Genomic DNA, 20,867 nt, shown 5'->3' with positions numbered 1-20,867 from the left:
TAGATATGTGTGCACATAAATGCTTTGGGGAGGGGACAGTGCCCAAATTGTGGCAGTAGAGAGTGAAATAAGGGTGGGGCATTGAGAGGTTAATCAGGGAGGGTTTTCTGGAGAAGATATGATTTCATAAGGGTTTTAAAGAGCAAGGGTCTGCCAGAAGTGAAGGAGGAGGAAGTTCCAGGTAAAAGGGAGAGTGTGAAGAAGAGGTAAGTGGTAAGAGAACTGATAGCAAAGTGTAGTGTATTGGTTGGTTTGAGAGGAGCAGAGAAGCAAGAATAAGTAGCAGAGGAGAGCTGATTAGCCTTAAAGTCAGTGGTCAGGAGTTTCAGCTTGATACAGACTGTGAGCCCCATGTGGGACATGGACTATGTCCAACCTGACTTGCTTGTGCCTACTCCAGCGCTTAGTAAAGTGCCTGGCACAGAGTGAACACTTAAATATCGTAAGATAACTTCAATTCACTCAGGTATTGTTCAGAAGGTCTCTTTATGACTGTGGTTTTAGGAGCCTTTCTAATAAATGACCTTCCATAGCTGCTTCTATTGAAGGTTTGGAAGAATTTGTGGACCACAAAGCCAGAGGCCCTAACCAAAGGGTTCCCTTTCTAACTTTAGAAATAAATAGAATCAGTTGGCGGTGGCAGACAGGGAGAAATCCCATGGAATTTGATCTCTGCTGACAGAGAGAAGCAGCATTGCCTATTGGAAGAGCGTTGGCCCAGGAGTCAGAAAGACCTGAGTTCTAATCCCCAGCCTCTGCCACTTATCTACTACCACCTTGGGCAAGCCACATCACTTCTCTGTGCCTCAGTTACCTTATCTGTTATCAGTCAGTGGTATTGATTGTGCAGAACACTATACTAAGTGCTAGAAAGAGTACAATGCAACAGAATTAGCAGACATATTTCCTGCCCCTAACGAGTTTACAGTCTGTAAAATGGAGATTAAGAGAGTGAGCCTCATTTGGGATGTGGACTGTTTCCAACCTGACTTGCTGTGTCTACTCCAGCACTTAGTACAGTGCCTGGCACAGCATAAGCATTTAACAAATACCATAAAAAGGCAATTTGATTTTGAAAATCTTAAATCACCATCTTTCTATTATCTTTTTGATTAACTCAGGTATTGTTCAGAAGGAGCTCTCTTTATGACTGTGATTTCTTAAGAGCCTTTCCAATAAATGATCTCCCATAGCTGCTTGCCTGCCTTAGAAAATAAATTGGGAGAAGTTGATTGGCATTGCCAAATTCTCCCCACTTTAAGAAGTGTTCAACATTTACTGCAGCAAGCTTGCCTGGGCTTGAATTTATGAGGCGAGAAGTGGTTTAGCCAGAACTTTGCTAGGTTTTATGAAAACCTTACTTGGAGCCTTTTGGTAATTCCATAAGCAACCCTCTTTCCCATGTAAACTGGACTTTTCCAAGACGCTCCCTCATCTGAGAAAGCATCAATCAGGTCGCAGGCCTAGAGACAGGAGTATCAAATGTGAGATTGTGAGATCCTGTCTGACAAATCTAAATAAGAAAGGATTTAGTCATCTCCCCAATTTTGTTCCTACTTGTCTCTTCCTGGTGAGGAATGTTCTGGGTGTGGTGGAGGAATCATTTTGGCCTTAGGCTAATCCTTTCCAGTAACATCATCAAAGTAGTTGCCCAAAGTAACTCTCCTTTGCTCAGAATCCAGAAGCTGATTATAATAATAAAGTGTGGTGTTTGTAAGCATTTACTCTGAGCTAAACACTGGGGTAGACTGTAAATTCCTTGTGACAAGGATTGTGTACCAAGTCTATTGTAATGTACTCTCCCAAGCAGCACAGTGCTCTGCACACATCAAATGCTCAATAAATGTCACTGATTGATCAGATACATCCAGTGGGTCAATTAATCAGGTTCTTTGATCTCCTTTTACTTACCCATGGGAGAGATAGGGAAGAGAAACAGAAATTCAAATCGATCAATTTTTGTTACTTGAACAGGTCTGGTAAAAGAAGAGTGAGTCAGGGAAATGGAGAAGATGACTCGCCTGATGAATTGTGGTTTTCTATGGCTCCTCTCCCTCCTGACTCCCATTACCTTGATTAAATCTTCACTTTGGCCAGGTCTTTGCCATAGAAAACTGAGGTAATTTAGTTGGAACTGTACAGATCAAGAAACAGGAACAGTGCAAGCAATGTTTCTGCTTAACTTGGGCAGGGCATCAGCCAGCTAGAAAAGCTGCATAACCAGAGCACTAAAATGACCAGGGGCATGGAGCAGTTTTTGCAAGGACAGAGTAGGGGGGAGGTATAGGAGTGTGTGACAGAGGCCAGAGAAATGGGGAGAGAGAGACTGAGAGAGTACATAATTGAAGACCATAAAGGGTGTGTGGAAAGGCTAGGGCAGCAAACCTAGCTTTGTTGACTAAATCCCACCCATGGGAACTAGGATCTTATAGGTGATAAGAATAAGAGGAGAGAACCAGTATGTTCTAATGAAAAGAGCATAGGTTTGAGAGTCACTGGACTTAGGTTCCAATTTTGGCTCCTCCATTTACCTATTGGGTGACCTTGGACAAGGAACTCAATTTATCAACACACCCGCTTCCTAACCTGTACAAGAGAGATGAAGTACCTGTTCTCCCTCCTCTTTAGACTGACTTGATTAACTTGTTTCTACCGTAGTGCTTAGTGCAGTGCTTGGCACGGAGTAAGTGCTTAAAGAAAACCACAATTTTTGGTTTATCATCATTCTTATTATGAATGATAGAGCAATACTTTTTCACTCAGTTGTTGGTGAGCTAGACTGTAAGATCACTGTGGGTGGGGAATGTGTTTATTGTTATATTGTCCTCTCCCAAGTGCTTATTACAGTGCTCTGTGCACAGTAAGTGCTCAAATACTACATAATGAATTAATATGGAATTTGTTGTCATAAAGGAGCCGAAGTAGATATTGATAAAATCATTGGTGCTAGATCCATAATGGATTATCTGAGGAAATAGGAATGTTAAATTGTATAAATATTAACAATAGTTACATCACTGTCCATGGCCCAGCCTGCAATATGACACTACTGTCAAGAAGAGCAACTATCCCATGATTGCTCCAGGAAGCTTTTGAAACCTCTGACAGAATTGAATACTTGACTGGGTGGAACATTGGTTTGCACCTGTATAGCATTTTTTTGTCTTATCTAGATAAGTTCCTTAATTCTCCATTTTCCTTTGCAAGAGTGCACTTCATTATAAACCACCAAATATTTAAAATTCAATGATGTGGAATGAAATCATCATTGCCTCTACATTTCAGACAAATTTCTTTTGGCTTTTTTATGTTTGTGGGATTTTTTTTTTTAATATCAGACACCGTACTAAGTTCTGGGGTAGATACAGGCTAATCAGGTTGGATACATGGGGCTCACAGCCTTAATCTCCATTACACAGATGAGATAACTGAAGCACAAAGAAGTTGTGACTTGCCCAACGTTACAAAGCAGACAAGTGTCAGAGCTGGGATTAGAACCCAGTTCCTTGTGACTCCCAAGCCCATGTTTATCCACTAGGCCATGCCGCTTCTTTTGTTTGCCATGAAGTGTGAAGAAATGAATGTGTCCTTTTAGATAACTATAAGGATCAAGCATAAAAAAAATTTAAAAAGTTGCAATAAACTATGAAATATGCCATTGTTAATTCCATCCCCTAACATTTTTAAAGTCACCTTTCTCCAAGGGACCCAACAGACTTCATAAAAATTCACTAGCATTTCTTTTACTTATCCTAATTTTCATAGCATTTGCCCTCATATGACTGTAAGCTCCTTTTGGGCAGAGAACGTGTCTACCAACTCTCTAATATTATATTCTCCAAAACACTTAGAGCACATAGCCCTCAATAAATTTGACTGACGTATTGATAACATTCCTGTTGGCCTTCTAAAGGGTACTGCTATTATGCCCATTTGGAAGATGAAGGAAGTAAAGTTCGAAAGTAAATTGTCCCATCTTTCAGATGGCAGTCCTGGAATTAAAGCTTCTATTTTCCAATTTCCTTTCCTGCCCTCTATCAGTGGTATTGTACTGAGCACTTTGTGCAGAGTACTGTACTAAGCAATTGGGAGTGTACAGTACAAGAGGCTTGGTAGACATGATCCCTGACCACAAGGGGTTTACAGTCTTCTCTATGTGGCAGATCATTTCTTGGGAGTTTGTCGCTAGCCACTATTCTTTTGTTCCTTTGGAATGTAACATGCTACTTGTGATTTTTATTTACCTGAAAATGATCTGGACCGTAAACTGTGGTCAGGGAATATGTTTATTGTTGGATTCTACTCTCCCAAGCGCTTAGTAAAGTGCTCTGCACACAGTAAGTGCTCAATACAATTGAATGAATGAATGATCATGCTGATTTTCTTCAATGAGATGAGTAACCAATGCTTTATCAAGTGCTTTAAAAACATAGATATTTAAATGCTCAGTGTTAGCAAGTAGGACCCAAAGGTGTCAGAATTATATGCCATTTTGCAGTTTGTAAATCTGATTTCATTTTATGAATATATTGCAAAAAGATGTTATGCCTTTTGAAATGACCCAAAGGAAAGATTCCCAACCCTTTGAAGTTAAAACCTGGTCCAGTGAGTTCTGTTGATCAATCTCCTACCTGTAATTAATTTTAGTGACTGCTAGATTTGTGAGTTCCTTGAGGACAGAATCATTTCTATTGTACCGAAGTACTTGTATAATGCTCTAAACACTAAGCACTCAAATATCACTGATTGGCAGTATTTGAGTACTTACTGTTTACAGATCATTAGGTGCTTGGGAAAACCCAAGAAATGTAAAACACAATCCTGACCTCAAGGAATTTATGCTGCAATAGGAGAGGCACAAAAGTGTTTATAGCTAGGATGAAAAAGAACCTGGAAAGATAGGTAAGTGTTCAAATGGTAGAATACATAAAGTGATGCATAGATATATGCTACAGGTGGCTATAAGTACAAAATTTGGGATGATATGACCAGGAAGAAGAAAATTAATCTGATTTTAATTACCAGGGGAGTTTTCATATTCCACTTGTCAGGGAAGAATTAGGCTTAAAACTGGGGGCGAGGGGGAAATAGGTTAACTTTAAAAATTGCTAAACTCCTTATCGTTCTGTTGCTCTTTGGAGGAAAATGCATAGGAAGAGGTTCCTGAAAAAGCAGTGTGTGGTTTTTAAATAGATTTTTTTTAGTTTCAACAGACCCACCCCAGAGGTGCCCATGACTCCTTAACCAGCACAGCCCCCCGCAGGAAACTGAGGAAAAGGCAAGGTGATAGCTGTTAATCTCTGTGAGGCCCAGACTATGATGCACCAGTCATAGGTCACCAACTTCGCCTCTCATTTAGATGCTGTTGGCTTCTGCTTGCTCCCCAAATCCCTGTATACTATGCTTCATATCTGATCCTCTGGATGGCACTGCTATGATATGGTGTTTCACCACACCTGTTGATTTCCGGGTCTTGACTACCGTCCTTTTCCTCCCGCAAGGGAATGGTGTGAGGGATGGGTGCACTGTTCCTGCCCCAGTGCCCGACCCATTGATTCATTGCCCCACCCCGCCCAGGAAAAGACTTTGCCCCTCACTTCCTTCTCAGCTGCGCCCAGAACCAGTTTGTCTTGAGCTACCTTGCCCAGACCAAAAGTGTGAAGCAAAAGCACCACCAGGCCGATTGCACCAGTCTTCAGACAAAAGTCCTTTAAAACAAGCTTCACCTAATTGCCCCTGAAAGGCAGGTTGGGGAACTTAAGCCAGGTTGGTGCCCGCCCCACTGAGGGTTCCGACCAGTGGCGATCGGGCTCTGCCATGACCTTGTTGCTTCAATCAATCGATCATATTTATTGAACTCTTCCAGACACATTCCCTGCCACAACAAGCTTCATAACCTAAAGAGCCCTTTTCTGTCATATAAGGGAAGCAGCTTGGCCTAATGAAAAGAGCCCAGGCTTAGGAGTCCGAAGGACTCCCGTATCTTCCTTTTGTCTGCTAGGGAGAGTCACTTTTAGTTCTCTGTGCCTCAGTTAACCTCATCTATAAAATGGGGATGAAGACCATGAGCCCCACATGGGACAGGGACTGTGTTTGACCAGATTAGCTTGTATCTACCCCAGTGCTTAATATGCTGCCTGGCACATAGTAAGCGCTTAAAAAATATCACTTAAAAAAACTGTCGATAGCCTCTTCCCCTCCACCTCTCCAAGATTCTTGATTCTCTGTAACCTAAAATTAATCATAATGATAATTGTGGCATTTAAATAGTCACTATGTACCAAGCACTTTACTAAATGCTGGATTGGTTACAATACACACAGATCAGATCCAATACCTGTTCCATACAAGGTGTGAGGTCTAAGGGGTAGAGAAAACAACTTTTGAATCCCCATTTTACGGATGAGGAAACTGAGCCACTGGAAAGTTAACTGATTTGCCCACGGTCACATAGCAAAGTGGAATGGACCACAGTGCAACCTCTCCCCACATTGCCTTAGTGTCTCAGTTTTTTTTTTATTATTAGTATGCTGTTTGTTAAGCCCCTACTATATGTCAAGCACTGTTCTAAGTGCTGGGGCAGATACCCATTAATGATCTCAGACAGTTCCTCTCCCAAGGGGAACTCACAGTCTAAACTGGAGGAATAACAGGTATTGAATCTCCATTTTAAAAATGAGGAAACTGAAGCACAGATAAGATAAGGGATTTGCCCAAGGTCACACAGCAGGCAATTGGAAGAGCTGGGATTAGAACCCAGGACCTCTGACTCCTAGGCATGTGTTCTTTCCCCTAGACCACACTGCTCCTAGTCCTCTGGCCCAAGTTACTCTGGGAAAAGCCACTTCAAACCTCAGGGTCTTTCCCTTCAATCAGTATTTATTGAGCACTTACTGTGTGCAGAGCACTATACTGAGTGCCTGGGAGAATCCAATACAACAGAGCCACCAGCAAGCTTTCCTTAGCATTGTTATCCATCTAATCGGAAGGAACCACAAAGCAAAATCTTACTAAGACCTTTACTTTCAAATGGTATATTAACTAATGGAGAACTCAAGAACACTACCACCTAGTTTTATGTGATGACAGATGCAGTCTACTTTTTAGTTCTCATTTCCGGAACTTGAAGTTTCTCTCCCTCCCTAAACCTGAATCCTTTCTCTCTAAAGAAGAGACATTTTCTCACTAATTACAGGAACCTCTAATACCGGATTGGCAACCTAATGTTCAGCCCTAATGACTTATGGGCATTCCTTTACACAACTATCAGCTCCCAAGTTAGGGTGGTGATAAATTTAACTAATCCCCTCTGGCATTTACTATAATGATACTCATGATCATAATGACAATCTCCTTCTGTGGCCAAAAGCAATGAGAAACTCCTGGTGGCTTCAAGGCCTACAGGATTTTTATCCATTTAAGTTAATTATTTTTTTATGGTATTTGTTAAGCACTTACTATGTGCCAGGCACTGTACTAAATGCTGGGGTAGATGGAAGAAAATCAGGTTGGACATAGTCCAAGTCCCACATGGGGCTCACTATCTTAATTCCCATTTTACAGATGAGGTAACTGACACATAGAGAAGTTCAGTGCCTTGCCCAAGGTCACACATGCAAGCAAGGGCAGAGCCAGGATTAGAACTTGGGTCTTCTGATTGCCAGTCCACTGCTCTTTCCACTGGGCCACAATGCTTCAACAGTTGGTACATCAGTGGAGAGTTGTTTCTTGAAATTATAAATTTTTTTGCTTTGCCTCTCAAGGAAAAGTGTTTATATGCTGCATGCATGGAAGTCTACCAGCTCCCTAGTAGTCTAGAAGTGGTAACTACGACATCAATACCCAGAGCTAGAGGATGGCAGCGTGGCATGAGTGGTGTATACTGTTCTTTCCAAATTTTAGGGTGTATAAAAGGACACCCTCCTCTAGCTGCTGCCATGGTGGAGGTTTTTGTTTTGTTTTTAAGGTATTTAAGTGCTTATTATGTGTCAAACACTATTCTAAGCCCTGTGGTAGATACAAGGTTATCAGCTTGTCCCACGTGGGGCTCCCAGTCTTAATCCCCATTTTACAAATGAGGTAACTGAGGCACAGAGAAGCTAAGTGACTTGCCCAAAGTCACACCTGACAAGTGACAGAACCAGGATTAGAACCCACAACCTCTGAAGCCCAACTCACTATTCCAGTTCTCTCTGGTTCTCTGGGAGGTAGTGGCTATAAGGTAGAGGGGATTGCATAATCTTTTCTCCCCCTGCTCTCTCAGATTTGTGGGATTGTGACACCAGCTGGACTTCTGACCAGAATTCTGCTAGAATATTTGTCTCCCTGGGCTGGGTGAAGAATGTGAGGGATGGAGAAGGTGGAGACCGGGAGGGAAAAATGAGCTGTGAGTGATAGGGGGAAGAAGTTGAATTAAAAAAAAACTTCCACAACTTTCATTAAAGAAAAGTTCAAAACTGTCATAGGCCCAACCCTATTTCAACAGACATGTGTTCTGGATTTGGTCTTTCTGCAAGAATTGCAGCAATTCTTAAATTGAGAAGCATTGTGGCCTAGTGGAGAGAGCATGGGCCTTGGAGTTGGAGGACCTGGATTCTAATCCTGATTTCACCACGTGTCTGCTATGTGACCTTGGGCAAGTCACTTTACTTATCTGTGCTTCAGTTACTTCCTCTATAAAATGAGGATTAAGACTGTGAGCCCCATGTGGGATATGGACTGTATCCAACCTGATTATCTGCTGTGTGATCTTGGGCCAGTCACTTAACTTCTCTGTGCCCAGTTACCTCATCTGTAAAATAGGGATAAGAATGTGTCCCCCATGTGAGATAGAAACAGTGTCCAACATGATTTGCCTGTATCCACCCCAGGCCTTAGTACAGTGTGTGGCACATAGAAAGCACTTAGTACCATGCTTTGCACACAGTAAGTGTTCAATAAATATGATTGAATTGAATGAAGCACTTAAATGCAATTGCTATTATTATCCTCTTTTATCTTCCCCAGTGCTTAGTATAGTTCTTGGCCTATAGTAAGCACTTAAATACTATTTTTAAAAAATTAATCAAGGGCAACTGATGATAACCAAATAAAGCAGTTTTTTAAGCCCAAAAAGTTATTCAGCTCATTTTTAATCTCTGATTTTTTTCAATTAAAATTCTAAACGTTCAACCACATTGTCTTCCCAGATGCAGGGAAAACCAGCCACATAAGATTTGTTTGTCTAGACCAATCTCTTCTCAAAAATTTCTATTCGTAGTTATTTAGACTCTGCCATAATATATGGCTCTTCACAAAGAACAGGACTATGTGAGGGGCTAAATCACCATATCCCAGTAACCGTGGCATTTGCTAAATTGCGCTTGCACAGAAAAACAGTGAGATCCCACAATCCACTGTGCCATTGTCCCTTTATTAGCAATGTTCAAATTGACATTTTTACTTTACTACTCATAGTTCTTTATCATGCACAAGTGATGGGAGGCTTTTCCTGTTTCATTATTAGAATCTCACTTGCTCTCTTCAGCATATCTGAAGTTTCAAAAATGCTACCTCTTCTTATTTAGTCAGACAACCCTTCAATACTTAGTAGTTACTCTGAATTTTTTTTAGATTTCAGATGTAATGTTTGCCTCTGGAAGAAATGTCTAAATGTTCTGCAGCCCTGGTGCCTTTTATACTCATACATATATTAATATCCTGAATAATGTTTCTAATGATTAAAAAGGGCATGCATCTCAAATGGCCAAAATATTTGCATTTAAATGCTCAAAGTGGGGGGAAATTGGAGTCGATTGCTGAATAGTTGAGATGAAGATTCTCAGGGCCAGGTAGGGTGTATTCAAAAAATAAAAAGTAAAATTTTATTCATCATGTTTTCATTTTATAGTGTGATCATTTGGCTACTTCTCCACCGGAAGAGTGATGTAAAATGCAGCTGGGGGTGGGGGGTACACTAATACATGCTATCTGACCTGATTAATTATTGTACCCTCCCAAGTGCTTAGTACAGTGCTCTGGAGTAAGAGCTCAATGAATACTACTGGTTGATTGATACCCCAGTGATTAGTATAGTGTTTGCATAGTGAGTGCTCAACAAATATTCTTATTTTATTATTATATAGATAGGGGTCTTCAACCTGTGGCTCAGGGATCCATATTCATTCAATTGTATTTGAGTGTTTATGCAAAGCACTGTACTAAGCACTTGAGAGAGTGCGATTTAACAATAATCAGGCACATTCCCTGCCCACAGTGAGCTTAAAGTCTTAGAACCAATGAGACTCTTGGGCTGGAGAGAAGAGCTGGGGCATTTAAAATTTCTGCCCAGGGTCTTGGGCTGAGGGGACCCCTGCTGAATATCCCAAAATGCACCATGCTACACCTCACACATGGCACTGCTACCGCGACCTCCTCAAAAGTGATGGCAAGATGAAGCCGGCCCAGTGGGCTCCATCCAGTCCGACGCTAGCAGGCATGGGGGAGGAAGGTCAAAGAGGGTCAGAAACCATCAGCACCCCTTGGAAGCACTTCTCAAAAAGGGCCTGAGAGTCAATGTTATTTATTGAGCGCTTACTGTGTGCAGAGCAGTAAAGAGAGTACAATAGAACAATAAACAGACATTCCTCTCAGGGCCTTCCAAGATGGGTGAGCACCAACCCCCAGAAGACCCCCATTCCTGGTCACGCTGCCTCAGGCCCCTCCAGGTGGGGCCGGACTCACACTGCTCGGGCCACTGACTTTGAGACTTGGAGCCACTCAGATGGAGAAATCCTCCCCTTGTTTCCCCACCAGAAGGGAATTCCTGCTGCTTGGCAGAAGGAAATCCCCACTAGATCTGGAGATTGGTTAAGCACTCTGGAGCTGGAATGGCTGCAGACAGGAACAGGAAGGGGGACTGTAAACTCATTGTGAGCAGATAGTATGTCTGTTATATACTGAACTCTCCCAAGCTCTTACTACAGTGATCTGCACACAGTAAGTGCTCAATAAATACAATTGACTTGCTGACAGAAATGACACCTTGCAGCCCTAGGAAACTCTCCCTCTGACCAGACCTGTCCCCTTGGGGGAATGTCAATATGTTAATGTGATTTATCTGTATAATTGGCTTTTTGTGCACCAACTGCTCGAAGCAAGACTTTTCTGCACACAAAAGTTGATGATTTCTGATCTGATTTAGATAAGTAGAGTGCCCTTTGGCTTGGACTATCAAGATTATCTGGAAAAGGTTGTTGTTTTTTTTTTTAGGGGGGCAGGGGAAAGCCTTAAAATGTCTGAGTCATTCAAGTCAGAGAGTGTCTTCCGCTGAACGTTCCTTGATAACCTATTAGTTCTGTTGAAAGCATGCAGGGAATATGCTATGAAGAAGACCCAACCTGAAAGGACCTACAGTACTTTTAGGGATACAAAGAAAATGTCTGTTTTCCTTTTTGATCAGCTGATCACCATACCTAATGCTTAGATAAGAGGTCTGAATCTACTAAAGACAAAGGATAACCATTCAGGTTATGAAAGGGAAATAAAGAGTGTCCATGCTTTTAAATTAGAATTGGTCTAAGAACTTGGTCGATCAAACAGTGGTATTTATTGAGCATTCTGTGCAAAGCACTCTACTAAAGATAGTGCAATACAGTAAAGTTGGTAGATGCATTACAGAAGCAGCATGGCCCCTGGGAATCTCTCTCTGTACAAATTCATCACCGTGAGTTCATCTCTAGAATATGAGCTCACTGTGGGCAGGAATGTTTGTTATAATACTCTCCCAAGAACTTAGTACAGTGCTTTGCACACAGTAAATTCTCAATAAATACAATTGAATGAATGAATGTCTAAGAATGTTTTAAAATGTCCTAACTTTGGGTTAACTTCGTGTGTTGCCTTCCAGGTGGTGTTGGAGGTTAACAGTGAATTGCATGTGAAGGTAATGTAAAAGCAGTCTATTGTGTCTTGCTTCATTTTATTTTGTTGGCTTTATGTGGTGAGGTAGCATAAAAGAAGAATGCTATACTGGGGAGGGGAGGTGATGAATATTCCCTTTTTGAATTTGAAGAAGCAAAACTGTACATCTCGGTTCCCTGGATAATCAATGAAGCTAATTCTTCCTCTAGTGGGGAAAGGAAGGGCAGTGCTCTGAGGTAACTTACAGTCTTCCCTCTTGATGATCTGCCAGAATTTGTTTGCAGTCAGACAGCTCAGTTGGACAAGGTTAGGATCTGTGGTATATGTGAGTAGAGATTCAGTTGCTACTATTATTGCCTTCTTCTCCCTGCCCCCACCTGCCTAATGGGAGTGGGTTGAGGAGGGGGGGAATGAGTGTGTTTTGGGGTTTTCGGTTGTGGTAAATTAGCAAGGATGATTAAAAGCCATTATACTGTTGTTGGACAAACAGGTTTGTGGTTTTGTTTCTGAGAGAGCCCATCCTTCTGACTGACCCATAAATCTGTCAGACCGACCCCTTGTCATCTAGAGCTATTGATTATTTCCCTCACTTGATAAGGATTTGCAAATCTATATTTGTTCTTGAGTGAACCTTTGTGGAAATAAAGAGGCAGTTTCTTTCCCCCATGGGTTCAATTCCCACAGAGTTAGCCAACTGACTGGCAGGAATTCTAAAGAATAAGGTTATTAACTAACCAGCTTTCCCTCTGAAATGTTGATCTGTTTGGGGCCTTTTTTCTGGGGCTTCCCAAAGAAGTGGGAAGTTTAGCCCCTAGATTCTAAGCAGGCGACAAAAACCTGAAATGCCATTTGCTAATGGAAGACTCTGAGATCAGATTTACTTATTGGATTTGGACTCAGGATGTAGACTCATGAATACTGGTTTTGACTGTGATCTCAGCTAAACTTGATTTGGTGTCCGATGTTAAATTGTCCGATGCCTCCTAGTCTGTCGAAAACAGAATTTTCTTTTGTAAAAATCCTTTCAAAAAGCATTCCTATCTGGACATACTTGGCCTGCTAATATGTTAAAATCGAATTCTTTCTGAAAAAGGTAAATGAAGAAAAAGACCTAGCGCCTTGGCCCTCCATCAGAAGACATAAACGAGAATGGGTTAAATTTGCAAGACCTATTCGAGAAAGAGATGACAATTCAAAGAGGAATCCAATTGCTACAGTAAGTGATATCTGCTGCAGAGTGGGATTTCTTGAGTGTAAAGATCTTGAGGGAGAAAAATAAGGAATGGGGAAGATAAGAAAGTGAGAGAGCTGAATAAGACATCCCATTGGTGAATGGAGTAGTGTACTGGGCATATTTACCTTCTTTCATCCTGAGCTTCTCATCTCACCTCCTGGAACCTTGGGCTCTGAGCCATGACGAATCATCCGTTTTCTAGGAAACCACTGAAACAAAATTCTAAACTTCCATCCCTCCACTCCACTCTCTTCTCTAGATCATGAATAATTGAAACAATATAAACATTCCTAAGGCACCTAAAAGGAGGATATGTCCACTTTTTGTGCTAAGCTCTGTTCTTGAGCAGGGCAATTGCCATGAATGAACAATCTTAGCTTCCACATACCAGTTAGGCTACATCTGATTTTCCAACTCAGTAATTCGGTTCTCAGACTAATACCAATTGACAGTGCCATACGTTTCCTGCCATTTTTAAATATTTAAGTCCTAAGCAGTTCACCCTGTTCAGTTGCATTAAAATCTGTTTTTGAGGTTGAAGTGCAATAGGGTTAAATCATTTTCATGCGTGTTAAATTTCCACATTAGCAGATTTTAAACTAGGATTTTCCACTGGTTCTGAGCTGTTTAAGACTAAAACTACCAGGGAAAACCAAGAGATCAGAATTATATATTACGTGCTTATTCTGTGTCAAACATTATTCTAAGTTCTGGGGTTGATAAAAGTTAATCATGTCAAAAGAGTCCCTGTCCTTCATGGAGTTCATAGTCTAAGTAGGAGAGAATCCACATTTTACAGTTGAGGAAACTTGGGCACAGAGAAGTTAAGTGACTTGCCTAAGGTCACACAGCAATCAACCGGCAGCTGGGACTAGGACCCAGCTCCTTTGACTCCCAGACCTAGGTTCTTTCCACTAAGTCCATGTTGCTTCCATTTAATCATACTCAGTTATTCAGAATTTGGTAGCAATTGAGTCACCAGGTGGCAGGGAGGAAATATTTTTCAAACTCTCCTTAGGAAAATAAGAGATTGTCCCTATGATATTTTTGGTTACTTTTGAGAATGGATGCCCAGTTTCTACAGTCTTTTGTATCTGGAACAATTTATGACCTTGATAGGGACTCTCTTGGGGTTCCATGTTAGTGCACCTCAAGATTTTCCCAGTATGCTGCTACCATTCCATGATTCATGGATTTGGTATCCCCAAAAGACATGAAAGTATTTGGCATTCACTTTGCGTTTCTTGCCAAAGATTCATTCAGATTTTCAAGAGAAGCAGCACATTAAATATCGCATCTCAGGAGTTGGAATTGATCGACCTCCTTATGGAGTGTTCATCATCGATGAAAACACCGGAGCAATCAACATTACAGCCATCGTTGATCGGGAGGAGATTGACACCTATTTGGTAAGGAATGTCTCCAGGTTGATATCTACTTTTCATTCGCGGTCTTGATTCTACTTTAGGAATTTTAGCTAGCTCAATTTACCCTACTCCCCATGATGAAGACTTGGCAGGGAGGAGTTCAGTGGAGTGGGAAATCAGCCAGCCTAAGCATGTAGTGGTCTGGTAAAAACCCATAGGCCTGAGGCCTGCCCGTTTCCCCCATGAGAATGTATGCCCACTGTGGGAAGAGAACATGCCTCATGCTTTCCCAAATGTTCAGTACAGTACTTTTTTAAAAAATGGTATTTAAGCACTCACTGCGTTGGAGGCCCTGTACTAAGAGCGAGGCTCGATACAAGCTAATCAGGTTGGACACAGTGCATGTCCCACATGGGATCATAGGCTTAATCTCCTTTCACTGATGAAGTAACTGAGGCAAAGAGAAGTTAAGTGACTTGCCCAAGGGGCCACCTGGCAAGTGGTGGAGCCGGGATTAGAACCCAGGGGCTCTGACTGCCAGATCTGTGCTCTTTCCACTAAGCCATGCTGCTTCTCCACTGGTTGAGCATTGTAGCCACTGGCTCAATGAATGACATTATGGCTACTATTACTGCTACCCTCCTCCTGCCCTAGTTAACTCTTTCTTACCCTTATGCAGAGCATCTTCCAAACAATTTGTTTTTATTGAGCACTTATTGCGGGCAGGGCACCATACTGAGGGCGTGAGAGAGTACAACACAACAGTATAAGAGACACATTCCCCACCCACAGTGAGCTTATTTCTGCTCTGTTCAAGCACTCTGCTAGTTGGGCAGTGTTCAATTTACATAGCACGGAGATGCTATGAAGAGCTGGAGAAGTGGTGAAATTGGAAATGGCCAGAAGCAAGAACTTATCTATTTTCATTCAGTCAGTCATATTTACTGAGCACTTACTGGGTGCAGAGCACTGTACTAAGTGCTTGGGAGAGTACAGTATAACAATAGACATGTTCCCCACTTACAGTGAGCTTGTGCTGCTTTCCTTGCTCTGCTACCTGGGAACAGAATCTTCACACCACATTGAATGTAAGGATCAGAAAGCTGTTTTGCTAGAATTTGAGTGTGAATCCAGGAGAGGAGATTTCCATCACTCTCTCTTTGTCTAGTGGAATATATTCTTAGTTTCTTCCTGGTCAGGAGGTGGGGAGAAATGAGCTGAATACTTCCTGACTGTATCAGACAGAAAGGATACCTTGGTATTAACCAACAAGACAGTGAATATTTCCACTGGTAGGAATTACATTTTCTGTCTTTTTTCTAGATTAACTGCCGTGCTGTCAATGACTGGGGTCAAGACGTGGAAAATCTACTTGTGCTGAGAGTGAAAGTATTAGATATAAATGATAATCCACCAATATTTTCTCAAAGTGTGTTTTCAGGCCAAGTTGAAGAGAACAGTCCAACAAGTAAGCCATCTCCACGATCTACCTTTAAAATATCTCTTTCTCCTTTACTGTAGTACCTCTCACTTGCAAAGTGATGTGTGATCTTCACGTAATTAGTTGTTTTTAAGCCTAGTTCTGAAAAATAGTTAATCAGAAAATCCCCTTTGTTCAAAGTGAGCCACATGGGGCTCACAGTCTAAATAGGAGGGAGAAGAGGTATTGAATCTCCATTTTGCAGTTGAGGGAAGGGAGACACAAGAGAAGTAACTTGACCAAGGACACAGCATACAGACCATTGTTGGGCAAGGATTGTCTCTATCTGTTGCTGAATTGTACATTCCAAGTGCTTAGTACAGTGCTCTGCATGCAGTAAATGCTCAATAAATACAAATGAATGAATCCAGATCCTCTGACTCCCAGCCTTGTGCTCTTTCTACTAGGCCTTGCTGCTTCTTTAGAGATTCAGGGCTTTTTCTCCATCTGGCAGAAGAATAATGCTCCAGATAATAATAATTGTGGTATTTGTTAAGTGCATACTGTATGAAAGGCACTCTACTAAGCACTGTGAAAGAAACCCTTTCTGACAAAAGGTTGTAAATCGATTCTTCAGGAATCAGGTTCCATTTCATTAAGTACTGTGAAAATACAGTTCGGAAAAGAGAGTTTGCATGAACACAACACAGCTCTTTAACAGTTCCCTTCAATCGGTACTTTCCATTTGCAGACACCCTGATCATGGCTGTAAATGCTACCGATGCAGACGAACCAAACACTTTGAATTCTAAAATCGCCTTCAAGATAATCTCTCAGGAGCCTGCAGGGGCGCCTATGTTCATCTTAAACAGACACACGGGAGAAGTTCGGACTATGACCAACACTCTGGACAGAGAGGTAAAGTCTTCTAGGAGTGAATGACTGGGATGAAGGACTTAATTTTAGCCAAGTCAGAAGGCAGCCATCCTTACCTAAATATAAAGGGATGCAGAAATGGACCCAGGACCAATTAAATCAATCAGTGGTACTTACTGAACATTTACAATGTGAAGAGCTCTCTACTAAGCACTCGGAAGAGTACAGTATAGCAATATAACAGAAACAGAGCATCATTGGGAGATTATGTTGGAACGATATAATGGACACCGAGCACCGAATTAAGCACTTGCGAGAGTACATTATAACAGACAGAGAGCACTGTACTAAGTACTTGGGATAGTACACTGTAATAGAGTTGATAGACACGTTCCCTGCCCAGCTCTGCCACTTGTCTGCTGTGTGACTTTGGGCAAGTCACTCACATATCTGTGGCCCAGTTACTTCATCTTTAAAAGGGGGATTAAGACTGTGAGCCCCATGTGGGACATGGACTGTGTCCATTATAATTGCCTTGTATCTATTTCATTGCCGACCTCTTTCCTGCATCCTACCTCTGGCCTGGAACACCCTCCCTCCTCATATCGGCTAGAAAATTGCTCTTCCCCCTTACAAACCTTGTTGAAGGCTTATCTCCTCCAAGAAGCATTCCCTGGCTAAGCCCTCCTGTCCTCTTCTGCACTACTCTTACTCACTCCTTCATTCATCCTCCCTCTCATCCCCACAGCACATATGTATATATCTGTAATTAATCTACTTTTATTAACGTTTGTCTCCCCCTCTAGACTGTGAGCTCGTGGTGGGCAGGAATGTGTCTATTGTTGTACTCTCCCAAGTGCTTAGTACTGTGCTTTGCACACAGTAAGTACTCAGGAAATACAAGTGAATTGAATTATCTACCCCCCAACATTTAAAACAGTACCTGGCATTCAGTAAGTGCTTAAATATAAAAAACAAAGAAAGGATCTTATATTCTAGAAGGGGAGAGGGTTTTGTTTAGTAGGTTTGGGCCTTATCGACTCATTAGCTTCCAGACCGTGTGCACAAGTTTGGGAGTCAGGTTGGGGGTCTCCAGAGAGAGATGTCTGTGGGATCTCTGGAGTCTACACTCCCTGTAATAACTTGGTACCAAGATCAGGAAGTGAGAAAGTCCCAACGTAAGGAGGGAAGTATTGATCTTTGCTGTGAGGAACCAAATCTTCAGATAGGGAGGGAAAGAAGGAGCTTTGGGTTAGAGGGTAAATTCTTCTGCCTAAATTGCATGCAACATTGGGACTAAATAATAGAATAAGAATATCTGTGGTATTTGTTAAATGCTTACTATGTGCCAAGCCCTGGAGTAAAGTGCAAAATAATCAGGTCGAATGCTCACAGTCTAAGAAGGAGGGAGACCAGGTCCCCATTTGACAGTTGAAGAAACTGAGGCCCAAAAACGTGGCTTGCCCAGAGTCTAACAGAAGATAAGGGGCAGAGTCAGGATTAGAACCCAGGTCCTCTGACTCTCAGAACTGTGCTCCCTCCACAAGGCCACAATACTCCCCTATCTTCTTTAATTCTCCCTCCACCTTTGAATCCCCATTTTTCCTTCTAACAAATGATCTCCTTATCCCCAGTTAATCTCTTCTTCTTTCTCTCCAGAGAGACAACCAGCTGGAAGGATCTAGAAAGGGAGTCCCACACCCTGTCCATTTTTAAATCTTCCTGGTTTGCCTTTACTTCACAAATCCCCACCAACATCCCACCCCACCCTGAGACTGGAGAAAACCCCTCAATAGACAATGCTGAAAACGTAGAGCCTGCTAGAGTCAGAAATGCGGAGCGGCTTCAAATAACTCCCTAGCCCATGAAATTTATGTCCCATAATGGGACTGTTTCTCACCTGACCAAATTGACCCCAGTGTTTAGAACAGTGTTTGGTACCCAGCTAATAATAATATTAATAACAGTACAGACCAACTCTCTTGGTTGTGCTTCTTGGTTGAGAGGAGGTTTCTCTCTGATAAGCAGGAGCAATCAACAGATTGTTTTTGGTTTTTTTGGTTGTCTACCCCCCTGTTGGTAGCCTCAAGCTCTCCTCTGCTTTGTTATAGCAATTCAGCAGCTACAGACTCCTTGTAAGAGGTTCAGATCTTGATGGAGCTGAACATGCCCTGTCATCTGACAGTGAAATCAAAATTGAAATTAAAGATGTCAACGATAATTTCCCTTTCTTCCAACATTCAGAGGTACAGTAACTATTTTTAGATGTGTAAATATTCCCCTAGTCTGCAACCCTAATTCTGCTAATGGGAGCCTGTGTGTATCATGTTTCTTTGATTGTAAGACTCTTATCAGGAGAAGGTTTCTAGAATTTTCCTGCATTTAATAGTCTCTACTATCTTCAAGAAGTCAGCTAAGCCATTTAGGAGAGTAGAGGTGTGACGAGGAGGGGGCCCTGAAGGGAAAATGTGATAACAGAGAGTGAGGGGTGATGATCATGGAATTGTAGTCTCCCATGAGAGTGACTAGTGGGAAAGGAAGGAGAAAGTCAGCAGCTCCACCTCACTGTCAAGCTTTGAAAATCTGCATGTGTTTTAATGACCAAGTGTGACTTAGAATCCTCTAGAAAAAGATTGTATTTCATCAGAAACTCCTGGTTTTGCCTGTCACTATGCCAGTTTCTGTATCTCAGTCATCAAAGTAGCAGGAGGCAGTCCATTGAGACTTGGACACCTCTGTTTAAAGGATTGGAAAACTCGGTAAACTTCTTATTGTCCTGCCTCATCCCTTCAAAGAGATCAGAATTTGTGACAATAAATGCACATTTCATTTCAGTATTTCGCCCAGATTGAAGAAAACTCTCTGAGTTCTGAACTGATACGGCTTAAAGTAACAGACTGGGATGAAACATTTTCCGATAATTGGCTTGCAGAATTTTTCTTTACCTCTGGAAATGAAGGAAAATGGTTTGAAATACACACTGATAAAATTACTAATGAAGGAATTCTCAGTGTTGTCAAGGTATGTCACAGAAATATTTTCATTTAGAGTGTTTGAGTGACGTCTGAGTTCTTAGCTCTAAGTCATGTAGTTCCCAGTGAATGGTAAGTGATTTTAGCACATGTTTAGAAAGTGGGAAAATGGTGGGAGGCAATGTGGCTCAATAAAAAGTGTCAGTCAATCGTATCTGAGTGCTTACTGTGTGCAGAGAACTGTACTAAGCGCTTAGGAGAGTACAGAATGACAATATAACACATACATTCCCTGCCCACAATGAGCTTGCAGTCTAGTTGGGGAGACAATGTAAATAAATAAAATTACAGATGTGTACATAGTGCTGGGGGGGATGAATAAAGGAAGGAACTCAGTGGGACACAGAGGGGAGTGGAAGGAAAAGAGGGCGTAGTCAGGGACGGCTTCCTGGAGGAGATGAGCCTTCAATAAGGTTTTGAATAGGAGAAGAGTAATTGTCTGTTGGATATGAAGAGGGAGGGCACGCCAGGCCAGAGGCAGGACTCCGACTAGAGGCTGATGGCCAGATAAACGAGATGTAGGTACAGTGAGAAGGTTAACATTAGAGGAGCAAAGTGTGCAGGCTGGGTAGAAGAGTAGCGAGGTGAGGTAGAAAAGAGGTAAGGTGATTGAGGGCTATAATCTGGAGTGGGCCGCCGGAACTCTAGAATGTAAGGAGTAGTAGTAATTTTATTAGGCACTCACTGAGAAGCAGTATGACCTAGTGGCAACAGCCCAGGACTGGGAGTCAGAGGATCTGGATTATAATATTGGCTCTGCCACTTATCTGCTTTGTGACCTTGGGTAAGTCTCTGGGCCTCAGTTCCCTCATCTGCAAAATGGGGATTCAATACCTGTTTTCCCTCCTACTTAGACCATGAACTCTGTGGGACCTGATTATCTTGTATTGACCCCAGCACTTAATACGGTTCTTGACACAGAGTAAGCACTTAACAAATATCATTACTACTACTATGTGCAGAGCATTGTACTAACCACTGAGAGAGAATACCCAGATGCATAGTAGACAGGGTCTCTGGCCCTTAAAGGAGCTCAC

The 20,867-nt window shown here is 41.9% G+C and overlaps 1 protein-coding gene across 1 annotated transcript in view; it reads left to right on the top strand.

Moving 5' to 3' along the window:
• Positions 1 to 20,867, top strand: part of DSG3 (desmoglein 3) — a 37,729-nt gene that overhangs the window by 1,911 nt on the left and 14,951 nt on the right. The window contains exons 2-8 of the mRNA XM_029068434.2: positions 11,888 to 11,923; positions 12,995 to 13,117; positions 14,389 to 14,544; positions 15,826 to 15,970; positions 16,674 to 16,840; positions 18,910 to 19,044; positions 19,634 to 19,819. Of these exons, the coding sequence (XP_028924267.1) occupies positions 11,888 to 11,923; positions 12,995 to 13,117; positions 14,389 to 14,544; positions 15,826 to 15,970; positions 16,674 to 16,840; positions 18,910 to 19,044; positions 19,634 to 19,819 (948 nt within the window). The remainder of the gene's footprint in view (positions 1 to 11,887; positions 11,924 to 12,994; positions 13,118 to 14,388; positions 14,545 to 15,825; positions 15,971 to 16,673; positions 16,841 to 18,909; positions 19,045 to 19,633; positions 19,820 to 20,867) is intronic.

Source organism: Ornithorhynchus anatinus, chromosome 7 (assembly GCF_004115215.2).
Source record: "Ornithorhynchus anatinus isolate Pmale09 chromosome 7, mOrnAna1.pri.v4, whole genome shotgun sequence".
Classification (NCBI taxonomy): domain Eukaryota; kingdom Metazoa; phylum Chordata; class Mammalia; order Monotremata; family Ornithorhynchidae; genus Ornithorhynchus; species Ornithorhynchus anatinus.
This window is presented reverse-complemented; position numbering and strand designations above follow the sequence as displayed.